General features: G+C 38.4%; 2 protein-coding genes across 2 annotated transcripts; one reads left to right on the plus strand and one right to left on the minus strand.

Moving 5' to 3' along the window:
• Positions 1-220: 220 nt before the first annotated feature.
• LOC113006626 (scavenger receptor cysteine-rich domain-containing protein DMBT1-like) lies at positions 221-10,186 on the plus strand. The gene is made up of 13 exons (XM_026142697.2): positions 221-358; positions 428-505; positions 785-811; positions 932-1,243; positions 3,077-3,367; positions 3,468-3,782; positions 3,863-4,150; positions 5,139-5,453; positions 5,695-5,994; positions 7,102-7,401; positions 7,595-7,909; positions 8,538-8,846; positions 8,945-10,186. Exons 2-13 carry the CDS (start codon positions 454-456, stop codon positions 9,244-9,246), a joined length of 3,126 nt encoding a protein of 1,041 aa, XP_025998482.2. The 5' UTR covers positions 221-358; positions 428-453; the 3' UTR covers positions 9,247-10,186.
• LOC113006627 (SH3 domain-binding glutamic acid-rich-like protein 3) lies at positions 10,187-12,611 on the minus strand. The gene is made up of 3 exons (XM_026142698.2): positions 12,393-12,611; positions 11,999-12,166; positions 10,187-10,439 (listed from the first exon to the last, which is right to left on the minus strand). The coding sequence occupies exons 1-3, from the start codon at positions 12,435-12,437 to the stop codon at positions 10,377-10,379; spliced, it is 276 nt and encodes a 91-aa protein (XP_025998483.1). The 5' UTR covers positions 12,438-12,611; the 3' UTR covers positions 10,187-10,376.
• Between the last annotated feature and the right edge of the window lie 612 nt (positions 12,612-13,223).

Below are 13,223 nucleotides of genomic sequence, written 5' to 3' on the forward strand. Positions count from 1 at the left end.
AAAACATCCCGTTTTGAGAAAAACAGCATGAATTCTGAAGAAAACTCATGGCCCAATTTGGGGGTTTTTTTCTACTAAAATGACATCAATCTTCTTCCATTAATAAGTTAAGTTAAATGTTTTCTTTTTCTTTTAAATATTTCCACAGGCGTTGTGGAAAAAAAAGATAAAACCCTCTCATCGTCTCATCTTTAATGATTGATCAAAAAGTCAACATGTGTCCAGGTTGCAGTCCAATACAGGTGGACCTTTTCATTTAAAATAGTTACTGGATCTGTTCTTGGGGAACATGAGAACGTTTTTATTAAAGACTCTGAGGTCCTTCTGTTAGCGCAGCAGTCTTGCAGGATTTAAAAAGGTAAGAGGCCTATATAAACACCTTTTGGTGAAAACAAAATGACTAAGGTATTATGGTATTATTTTACAGTGACTGGCCAACACTGAAGACACAATATGATCCTCATTTTTGATGAAAAACGACATTTTCTTTTTCACTTGTCTCTTGGTGAGTTACTGGAGGCTTTTGTCTCAGTTTGACTTCATGTGGACGTGTGTTTTCTTGAGTGTAGTGAGATATATTCTTAGATGATTGAAAAGTGTTAAACATTTTTTAACGGATGAATTTAAAATGATCCGGGACCCTCTTATGTTCCCGATTTGTAAAATATTTGACAAATTATTGACTACAGTGAAGGCTTTTAACTTAAGAATGCTGTTTTATATCTAAACCTCTGGGCTGTCAGGCTTAATCAGATCACTTTTGCGATATGTATTTTTGCTGCAGGCCTGTTGAGTTTCCTGCAGTTTACAGGTCAGTAAGTAACTCATGAGACTTTGATTTCTACATTAAAAAGATAAAAATTGTGAAATGTGGTTGAGGACAAGGTTACACATTGTGCATCCTTTGTGGTTTTGTTTTTTTCATATCCAGAATGTGAGAATATTAGGCTGGTCGGACCTTCGCGTTGCTCTGGCAGAGTGGAGGTCTTCCACAAAGGCAGTTGGGGAACTGTCTGTCACGATCAGTGGAGCATTGCTAACGCTGAGGTGGTGTGTCGAGAGTTAAGCTGTGGGACAGCTATCGAGGCTAAAAAAGACGCCTTCTTTGGACAGGGAAAGGATGAGATCTGGTTGGATGACGTACAGTGTACTGGGCACGAGTCTTCCATCCTTCAGTGTCAGCACAAACCGTTTGGGGTAAATAACTGTGGCCACAATGAAGATGCAGGAGTGGTCTGCTCAGGTAAGCCCCAATGATGTTTGACATATTTTTGTTTTCCCTCACAAACCTTCATAGAAAACCTTTTCTTCGAGAAAATGTGCTAAGACATTTATTTTTTTGCTGCCACATGTTAACAGCTTTCTCAGTCCAATATAATATCACTTTAACAAATGCAACATGTTTAGGTTAGGTAGGTGGATTTTTTTGTCACATTCTACCATTTTCCAGTCTTTCTGCCAAGCTAAGCTAGCACTGCATTAACAGTTAAAGTTATCAGAAGTCAGGCAGAATTCATTCACATCAGCAAGATGTCAAAACTGCCCCTTTTCGTAAAATGTGGAACTGTTGTTGAAGTTGAGAAATCCTGTACAACCTAAGAGAAAACCAAAGAAAACCAAAAAAAAAAAAAAAAAAAAAACTAAGAGAAAACCAGCTAACACAGCAATTATGTTAGCTCACCATGTTATGTGGTTTAGGTTTCTCATTGCTGCAACATTTCCACAATTGTTAGGCTTTGAGAACAGCCATCATGGAGTCACATTTGTTCTTCTTGAAAGAAGCAAGAAGAAAATGTGCTATACATATAGCATTTAAAGATAACGTACATGTCTTATGATTTAATTTCGTTTTTGCTCCTTCTATTGTGGAAAGAAAAATGATGTCACATACTTTTATGCATGAGTCAGTATATTTAAAAAGTGTATTTAAACTGTGCTAAGATATATTAATTAGTATGTTTATCTTGCCCAGACACTAAAAAACATTTTGATCAAACATTACGCACACAGTCCTGTTGAAAACAATTTGCAGTGTATGACTCTTGATACATTAAAAGTTTAGCTTTGATTACAAACAATTATTTTGTGCATTATCAAGAATTTAATATCAATTAAAAACAGGTAAATTAACAGTTTGGCTTCTCGAGAAGTAAACTTGAGCTTTTGAGATAGTGGAAGACAGATTTTTTTTTTACTGGCAAGAGCATTCTCCTAGTCTTGAGGGTATCAGCAGATACTTATGAGAGCAGTATTAATTTCTCCAATTGACCTTTAACATTCTTTTGCTTTCCCAAAACGTTGATTTTGTTCATCTGCACGTAGCGTTTTTAGTGGGAGAAATGTTTTGTCACTCATCCAAGTGACCTCTTCAGTCTCAGTTCGCTGCAGGCCAGTGGACACTCTTTCAATGATGAGGATGTACACATCGTGGAGGAACGCTGATTGGAGCGAGGAGTCAAGGAGTCCATTTACGTGAAAAGGGAAAGACCATCTCTGAATCGAGGTGGGGCCTAAGGGTGCATCTTTCACCATCTTAAAGCACTGTGATTGCAGCCATTCCCCAACTCTCTGTGAATGCTACTTATGGCCATTGATCAGTTGTCTTTGACCAGTTGTTGTTGATCAATGATCATGACAATTTGCATATTAATGATCAAAGAACTGACCTCACAGCCCATTGTTCATTCAGTAGGCTGGTTTCAGTTATTGTTCAAATATACTGTTTATAAGGTTGGGGAGACCTGCAGTCAGCTGAGACTGAAGAAGTCACTTCGATTAGTGAGGAAACGTTTCTCCCACTGAAAACGTTACGTCCAGATGAACAGAATAAACCTTTTGGGATTTACTTACTTACGGATGATTAAGCATGCACCAAGGCATTCTTTTGTTTTCTTTTGGTAATATGCTTTAGATGCCAGTTTCTTCCAATTTGGTTCTGACAAAGTTAAAATCTTCACTAGAATTAGTAGTATTATTGTATATAGACTATGGGAAATACAGACACACTGGCTGATTGTATTATTATTTATGAAACACATTATTATTTTATTACGTTTAATATCCACATCATTTGCAGAACATGTGCGGTTTGAGAAAGGAACCACTCGTTGTAATGGCAGAGTGGAAGTCTACCACAAGGGTCAGTGGAAAAGAGTTTGCAATGACTGGGGCAAGGAAGCAGCTCAGGTGGCATGCAGAGAAGCCGGCTGCGGCGATCCTCTCGGTCAGAATGAAACACCATATTTTGGAGAAGCACATGAACTGTCTGCCATCAAAACCACTTGCTCTGGAAATGAGAACTCAATCTCACAGTGCAAACTTAAAGATTTCAGAGAAAGCTGTGTTGATGCTACTGTTGTCTGTGCAAGTAAGTTGGCCATGGTACATGGCCAGTAAAACTGACACTGTTAGATTGTCCCTTTCTGAAAGAAAAACCATGCCCCTAACTTTTTTTTTTTTCTTAACAGACAGTCAACCCATTCGGCTGGTGAATGGGACTAATCGCTGCTCTGGTAGAGTTGAAATCTACTATAAAGGACAATGGGGAACAGTTTGTGATGACAAATGGGGGATGCAAGATGCAGCTGTAGCTTGTCAAGAGATGAACTGTGGGAATGTTCTCTCAGTCAAGTACAAGGCTTACTTTGGGAGAGGCCAGGGTCAGGTTTGGTTGGATGAGATGGAGTGCACTGGTCATGAAATGTTACTCGCTGACTGCCCTCACAAAGATTTTGAAGAACATGCCTGTGACCACAATGAAGATGCTGGTCTTGTGTGCTCAGGTAACACAGGCTCTGTTCTGTTTGTTTCTCAAAACTGAGTTTTAATGACAATCCCAATGATGCCAAATTTTGCTTTGCAGAGACAGTCAGATTGATAAATGGGAGTGACACTTGTTCTGGCAGAGTGGAGGTTTTCCATGATGGCCAATGGGGGAAACTTTGTAGTAATAACCGGGGTCTTAAAGAAGCTACAGTCATATGCAAGGAGCTCGACTGTGGAGCTCCAAAAAATTCCAAAGACACCTACTTTGGTGACAGCTCACTGCGAGGGCTCACAAGTAGATGCTCTGATAATGTGAACTCTATCAGCCAGTGTCAACTGCAAGAACACAGAGGGTCATGTGAAGGTGTATCTCTCGCATGTGCAGGTAAAAGATACAGACATGCTGCAATCCTGCTTTCCAAAAATAGCAAATGTCATGTTTGGACAACTTTTAAAAGAAAAGGTTGGCTCATGTGGAGTATTTCTTTTACTTAATATGTACTTGTGAATGTGTTTAAAGGTCTGAGGCTCATCAAAAGCATTTAAACTAAAATCCTGAAGGCTCAGTCTACTGACAGACACTCACAAGTCAAAGACAATAGAATGGGTTACAGTTTTGCACTTTAACTTTTTTTTATAAAGGCTTCATAAAGCCATTTCTGCATTCTCTGTGTTTCTGTCTGTTTTGTTGTCCACCAACTACTTCTTTACAATTAGGAGCTGAGCAACTAAACGTGGCATAGCTTAAGACTTTGAAGTTTCTTATCTATATCAGATATTATTATATCACTATGTAGCCTGGCAACCACCTAGCAACATGTTAAAATGACCTATTTTTAATGTTTGCCTGCCTGCAACAGGTATAGTTTTATTTCACCACAGTAATACGTAATTTATATCTACACAATCTCAGTTACTCCTGACATTATGACACCATCAGGCTGGAACCAACTAGCAATGGACTAAAATGACCTGTTTTTTGCCTTTATGCACCTAGAGCTTGTTATAAAAGCATTATCTTTCAAGACATTAACGTCTTATTTATATCCACAAACTCTGATTGTTACATGATATACACTAAATGGCGAAAAGTATTGGGCAACACTTCTTAATCTTTGAGTTCTACTCCCATTGCCAACACTGATTTCTGAATCAGGCTCTCAGCCATGTAGTCTGCTCATGTGTGATGGATAGATATGAAGCTACACAACATGCTGCTGTAAAGCTAGTTTCTGCTGTCCCCAAGACGCCAAAAATGAATAAATAAAGAAATCTGTTACAACAAATTTTAAAATTGATGACAACCTTAAAAAAAACAAAGAAAAGCAACAGCTTATAATATTTATTGTTATTTGTTTAACGTGTGCCCTCAGGTCAACCACCGCTAAGGCTTGTGAACGGCATTGACCGATGCTCTGGCCGAGTGGAGATTCTGCATGACGGCCAGTGGGGAACAGTGTGTGATGATGACTGGGACTTAAGAGAGGCTGAGGTGGTGTGCAGAGCCATGGACTGTGGAACACCTCAGAGAGTTAAACCTGGTGCCTTCTTTGGTGAAGGACAAGGAGTGATCTGGCTGGATAATGTCAACTGTCTGGGTAATGAGACGTCTCTTGGGCAATGCAGTCATCGCTCCTTTGGAGAGAATAACTGTGGTCATGATGAAGATGCAGGAGTGATTTGTTCAGGTACAAACTATTGATGTTTCATTTCACAAAGTGTCTTTTTTTTTTTTTTTTTACCTTTAGATCCCAAAAAGTTCTGGATGTAGCATTTTCTTTGGATATTTGTACTCCAAAAAATGTTCAGTTATTGATTACATAGCAGTTATTTCTGCAACACCAATATCAGATGAAGCTTCAATTAATACAATTCTTTCAGATGAACACCAACGAATTGCTGATATTTTTTCTCTACTGTGCTTTGTAGCTGCCATTCGACTAATCAATGGGACTGACCTGTGCTCAGGAAGAGTGGAGGTCCACCATGGGGAACACTGGTCACAAGCATTTAATGTTAACTGGGGAATGAATGAAGCTGCTGTGGTGTGCAGAGAGATGAACTGTGGAGATCCTGTCAAGATCTCAGAGTCATTTGGTAAAGGTCGAGATCTGAGAGGGTACGAGATTCGCTGTAACGGCAGAGAGAGTTCTCTCACGCAGTGCACGTTTAGAGACCATACCAGATCTATCACCGATGGTACTGAAGATGCCTCTGTGGTATGCTCAGGTAAAGTCTGATGTCAAATTGAAATTAGACTTTCAAAAAGAAAATGAATCCATTATATTCTTCTTTAAAAAAACTAAGATGGAAATTGTTTCTGGCCCTTTCACACAACCTTTAAATATTGGTAGAAGGGCTTCAAGTTACATGAACAAATGCAGAAAACTGGACTAACTTTAGAAAAAAGACCAGTGATTTAGTGAAACACCGTGTTCATGCAAAACACCCGATTTATAATTATGCAATGAAACCCCAAGCAGTGATTTGTCAGGTACCAATCTAGATATGGAGTATCTAGAATAAATATGGAAACTATGTTCAACTAAAAGGTTAGATTAGAAGGCACAAAAACTGAAGACTTTCCAAGAGTCTTATATACTGAGTTTTTAAGGTGTGCTATGTTTTTGCGTATACTGTCAAAAGCTCAGTAGGCTTAGTCCCGACATACCACACAAAAATTCATCCTACTCAGACATGAAGCAAAAGTATCAAGATTTCACAAGCACAGTCACTAAAAATAATCAAACACTAAGACACTGTGTATATACAAAACTAACGTCATATATCAATAATACCAATAGCATCACTCTGGCTTTTGACTGGCTTTATTGACAACCACCAGTCAGAAGAATGGAAAAATTTCTCCAAGCTTCAAATTTGATCATCTTCCTCAGCATGGCAACCACAAACCAAAAAAAGGATTTAGCCTTGCTAGCCAAGCATAACGATAACTGTAATGTCTGTAAACATGAATGAAAACATAGAAGCCCAGTAACCACAGGTCCTCCTTGTATCAAACAAGCACACTCATTCATAGAGTTCCTCTCTCAACTGTCATTTCCATTGGACCAACTTCTACAGATATCACATACATGTCGATATATTACAGTATGGCTACATTTTCAACATAAAAGATGTTTTACGTGCTTCGACTGTCCACTGCTGTTTGGATCCAGCACAAAATTAATGTGATGCAACACAAAAATATTAACCACTTAATCAGTCAGCAGTACATCCCTAGTTCAAAACCAAAAAAAAGTCATACAGTGCACTATATACAGTGTGGGTCAAGTTGTATTTCATGTACATTAATATAACAGCTATCATTTCCAGGAAACGTGAGATTAACCGGTGGATCCACTCGTTGTGATGGAAGAGTAGAGATTTATGACAAAGGCCAGTGGGGGACTGTGTGTGCTGAATCCTGGGACATGAATGATGCAGCAGTGGTGTGCAGACAGTTGGACTGTGGGAGTCCTCATAAGCTTATTCAACTTGGCCCTGGTACAGGACAGACCTGGAATGATCAAATTGAATGCAATGGAAAGGAGCCTACATTGAATCAGTGTCCACAAAGACCAGGTCTGGACAGAACCTGTGACACAACTGTAGTTGCCGGTGTTTCCTGCACAGGTAAGAAGAAGCAAAAATAAAATGCCAAAATGTAATTTTGGCAGCTTCTTCTTCTGCTTCTTCTTCTTCTTTTGCTTACTTTTTAAGATATTGTCTTCTGAATTTAAATAATGTATAATATAACTAAGTACGTCACAGTTTAAAAAAGAATATTCTTATATACCTGTGGCTATATTTTTTGTTTACTTCACAGGGAGCTTGGCAGTGCGGTTGGTTAACAGTACTGATGAGTGCTCTGGGAGAGTGGAGGTACGTCACGGCGAGCAGTGGCACGCAGTATGTGACACAGACTGGACTCTAAGTAAAGCTGGAGTGGTGTGCGAGCTGCTGGAGTGTGGACGCGCCGTGAATGCTCCTGGTGCTGCTTTTTTTGGCCAAGGCAGTGGGTCAGTGGTGGAGGCTAGCACTTCTTGTTTCCACAGCGTGACTTCTCTTCAAGAATGCTCGGTGAAGGGTTTTACAAGAGAAGACTGTGGGCATGAACATGATGCCGGTGTTCTCTGTGCTGGTAAGGCCTTTTATATCAAAGTTGGTTTCATAAATTTCCAAATTATAACACTGGATTGTAAAACTGTCGTATTTAATTTGGTCAGCCATGTGCAGATTAATGTTTAACAAAATTATTTTCTTTTCGCGTTTTTGTTTTTTTTCTTTAGAAAATGTACATTTTTTTTTACACCTATCTGGCTTAGGGAGTAGGATTAGCCAGCAACTGTTTTGCCTATTGCTTGCTACGTATTGCCAAACAGAAAGCTGTAGAGGTCACTGTTAGACAAAGCCAGTCTAGGTAATGCTTTCTTTATAGCTAAGCTAAGCTCAGCTAGCTTACTAGTTATTTATCTTACATAGACTTGAGTAGTATGGACTTCATCCATTAAAAAGCGAAAACGTCATATTTCCCATGACTTGAAACAGTTGTTGCAATACTCCTTTTGCCTAACATAATGGACTAATAAACGATATAATATCCAATTAATATTATATTTTGGTATTTGTTTTTTATGCATTAATACAAACATTTTGTAAAATATATAGAGAAGAATCCTTTCAAGTCCTTTTATAGTTTTGTCTTCTTTTTGGTTGTTTTAAGGACTTTCCATTGTACTTGTATTCACTCTTTCTGCTCTGTTATGCAGCACAAGTCCGGTTGGTGGATGGCTCAGTTGAATGCTCCGGCAGAGTGGAGGTCTTCTATAAAGGACAGTGGGGAACTGTGTGTGATGACGATTGGGAAATGAGCGATGCTGATGTGGTATGCAGACAGCTTGATTGCGGTCATGCCATTTCAGCACCTCTAAGTGCCCATTTTGGTAGAGGCTCTGGTCCAGTATGGCTGGATAATGTGGCATGCTCAGGCCAAGAGTCTGCACTTACTCATTGTTCACACGATGGATTTGGAGAAAATAACTGTGGGCACGATGAAGATGCCAGCGTTATCTGCTTAGGTAAGAGATATAGCTCATTTTGAACTGACAAATTATCTCATTGCTCCTGAGAAAGTTGTTTTGGCTGTTACACAAAAACCATTTATTATCTGCTTCAGGTGGTCAACAGAAGCCCAAAATCACAATAAGTCCTGCTGCAGAGGTTAAGTGGGGTGACAAAGTTGAAATTACCTGCACGCTAGTAACAGAACGCATGGGTGGGAGATTTCTCCTGAAAAAAACCCAAGGGTCATTTCAAATGGAAAAATTCTCAGATCATGCATCTGCAACCTTTGTCTTCCCTAAAGTGGACTTTAGTCAGAAGGGTTCATACTACTGTGAATATCAAAAGGTGTTGGCCAGTGAAGTCATCTACTATCCTCAAGGAAATCCTGCTGACCTTTCCGTTGTAGGTCAGTAATTTTGTGCATTGTTTCCTCTGTTTTGCACAATTATCGGAAATTGTTGTTTGCAGTTAAAGTGGAAAAACCCAACATCTCCCTGATGTCCCCCAATGCAATGGAACTCACCAATCCTGACACAATTTCTGTCTCTCGAGGCAGCACCCTCACTGTCACTTGCTCTGTTCATTCTATATACCCTAGAGGCATCTTCTATTTCATACATTTAAACACAAACACTACTGAATCAAAGTCAGCATTTGGCCACTCAGCCTTCTACCTGGCCAATTTTGAGCTCGCTGCAATAAGTCATGAACAGCACGGAGAGTATGCCTGTCTCTACAGCGTTAGCATCGCCAAAAAATCCTTCAATTCAGTTCCTTCAAAGACTCTTAATATCAATGTAATATAAACCATTTATATCGTTGTTATTTCTTCTTTTCTTGCTGATAATAAGTTAATCAAGTGCATTTGATTAGCACCACATGGAAGCAGTAAGTTGTGGACACTGCTTCTGCATCACTCACTGGTGATGAGTGTTTCACTTTACTGTGGAGCCATTTTGGTCCACTCTTCTTTCAAACTTGTTTTAATTCAGCCACATTGGAAGGTTAGCTCCTGTTAAATAAATGAAACACATTGTAATATGCCATGTATAGTTGTTCAGCCAAGGTTGTGTTTATCAAAGACCTGTCAAGAACCAGAGGATTGTTTTTATCATCGTGTCTTTATGCGTAAAAAGAGGGTGTGCTGGTCATGTGTTGTGGGGATGAGGACCAGCATAGCATCAGAGGCATCTGCACAGCACACAATAGTGGGCTACTGGAACAAGAAGGCATAAGTGGACACCAACAGCTTGAATGCTACTATGCAAGTAATCCCACAGAAGGTGTTACACGAAGAGAACAGAGGATGTGGTCTCACATAAACTTCACAAATAAAAAATGTCACTGAAGGCCATTTGCAATTCTATTCTGAGCATTTTTTTATTTAAAAAAAACTGCATTTCTAGGACTAGCTCTGAGGAAACTTGAATACATGATATATTATCACACAAGTGTGTGTAAAAACAAAGTAAGAAAAAGAACAAAAAACACCTCTTTAACAGGTTTAGTTGGTTATGGCAATGTAGTTGTTGTCACTGTTCCTTTCAGAGCTTAAGGAAGTCCTCCAATTGTTCCATCTCTATTGCATTGTCAAATGCACTGATGTCCTGTAAAAGAGAAGACATGCATGATGGATTCCGAGAAACAGAGTGAAAACACTATTAGTACAAAGGCATTATTAACCTATTTAAAAATATTGCACTGTGTACTGTACATTTGTCCAATATGACATACAACACAACAAGCCAGACATTCAGATAACTGAGATCACCATTAGCTACAGTTATGCTTACTGGGGTAAGCATATGTTCATGTTCACAACCCACAAAAAGACACAAACCATTAAAAACACAACTCAACTGCACATGAACACGCAAAACAGCACCCTACTGTTGGGTACGCATTTTTTAATCCAATAAGGGTTTCTTGTTTTATCTTTCTTTGCATTTCTTTATAGCCCAATTCTTTCAGTTGAATTTGTTCTTGCACTGGATAATAAAAAAGGAAAAAATGGCAGATTTAAGAGAATGAGAAAAACAAACAATATTAAGATGCTTTGTGGCAGGAAAAAGTTGAAATCTTAAAACAGCTTCTGCTGTGGCTGATTGGCTTACTGCTGTCAAATAATTAATATCTTTGGGAAAGACTATCTGGACTGTTTCACACCTCTTTCTGATGTTGTCTTTGTACCACAGCATTTTTTGAGCTTTAACCCTATAATGCCCTTGGTATTATATTCGATTCATGAGTGTCTGAGACCTCTATCTCATCAACACGATCAATACTTGCCATAATTTCAAAATATTATGGACAAAACTCTTTTTTTTTAACTAAAAGTAACATTGTTGTTAACAAAAAGTTGCCAATGTATCAAATGTGATTCAGAAAATATATAATAAATATATAATAAAAAAATATATCATACACAACATGACATAGGAAAAAAAATTGCCTTTGTTATATGGGTTAATAAACATCTCAGTTCCAAAAAAATCTTAATTTTCTGGCTATTTTTGATGGGTTGGGTCTTCAGGTATTTTTGGCAATATTCATTGTTTGCATGCTTGTAGTCTTTATCTGTTATAAAAAGTAAATTGAACACAGTCTATAGTGCAGTTAAAAGGTTTCAATGTTTTGGAGATATTCGGTCCTTAACTAAAGTATTACACAAACTAAAGTTTGCTATGGCAAAACGTTAACATGCTTCATTACTTGTGGGTACATAAATGTCTGTATCAAAAGCTGCCAATCAGGTTCTTTCCTCCTATCTTTCAGTTTTCTGATATAACTGTATATATACCATTTGTAAGTTGGAAGGATGAAAGGAATACTCTGCAAGCAAATAGTTTGTCTCACTAAGTCTAACTGGAAGGCTGAAATCTGATGAGTGATTGAATGAACAGGGAGTGTACAAGTCAAAGTATTGGTATGTATGCATTTCTCCATGTATTTCTGTCCCCTGGCTTAACTGTGTGAACAACCAGTAGTTAGCATACAGTGTAAATATTGATTTTAAAACTGTGTCCACGCCTTAGACTAACCACATGGTTTCTATTCTTTTTTTGTGTGACGACATCAGCAAGCGTGTAAATAAAACACATCTGATCATAATTTTAAGTTTTGAATCGCAGGTTCAGCTTATTATTAGTTATTCTATGAGACTTACTCCACAGTAGACGTCTCCATTGAATATTTGTGGAGGAAGCGCGGTCGGATCTCCTGCTCCCTGCCTCATTAAATCCTTATCATCAGAACTCTGAGAAATGTCCACAGGTTGAAAGGGGATCTTCTTGGCGTTTAAGATAGAAAAGACTCTCTCTTGGTTCTTCTTAATCTGAAAAGGCATATTTAATCCGTTATCAAGACTAATAGCTGTGTGACTTGTTATAAAAAGTTTTCTTGTATAATAAAAGTTGCTGAGTTGTGCATAGAGAGCAGTAAGATTGTCTATAAAAGTAAATACTTTACACACATCTCACAATATTTTGATAGTATCAGTGATATATATTAATCACCGGCTAAAAATAAAAGAACAAGACAAGTAAGATTGTGTACTGTACCTGTGTAGAACCACTCACACTTGTAAAAAACACTTTGACTGGCATTTCTGCTATATTAACAGGAATAGTCCAATACAGAAAAACACTGAATGACAGAGTGGGAATGACAGAAGCGCAGAGAGAAGTGGAAAGTCACAGAGTGATCCTGTGCTAGATATGCAGGCACTGCTGGCGCAACCACACACAAAGTAAACAGGTTTGGACAACTCTTACCTGTCTGCAAGGACACACCTACAGGACTGAGTGCACTTCGAGTTGTGGCCTGTCTACTTCAGTTGTGAAACCAGTCAAGTACACAAACACACACACTCTATTTCATATCTTAGTGAGGACATCTATTTAACATAATGCTTTCCCTAGCCGGTTACCCTAACCGTAACCATCAAGAATGAATGTGTTGCCCTAACCCTTAGCCTAAACCTAACAATAAACTAATTGTAACCCTGACACTAAAGCTACATTTTGAGCCTCAAAAATGCCTTCAAACTGACAGGCATTTTGTCCCCCTACAAGTATAGTGGCAAGCCAATTTCCCGTCCTCATAAAGATGTCTAAACATGTATACACACACATAGATTGATAGATAACCACATTGCTACATTTCCTTAGGCACTTTCATTTCATCAAAGTTCACAGGTAACTATTGTACCTTTTACACAACTGCGTAAGTTGTGTTACAGACAAATTTTGGCTTGTAAAGTAAAAGCACTAAATAACAGACAAAAAGTTGCCAGGATTTCATTTAGCCCTGTATGCATGCTCACCTTGGTTGTCACTAGGACACTTGTGAGTTTACCCAAAACAATTGTTAATCAACTAGAAAACTATACA

The sequence above is a fragment of the Astatotilapia calliptera genome, chromosome 15 (assembly GCF_964374335.1).
Source record: "Astatotilapia calliptera chromosome 15, fAstCal68.1, whole genome shotgun sequence".
NCBI classification, from domain to species: domain Eukaryota; kingdom Metazoa; phylum Chordata; class Actinopteri; order Cichliformes; family Cichlidae; genus Astatotilapia; species Astatotilapia calliptera.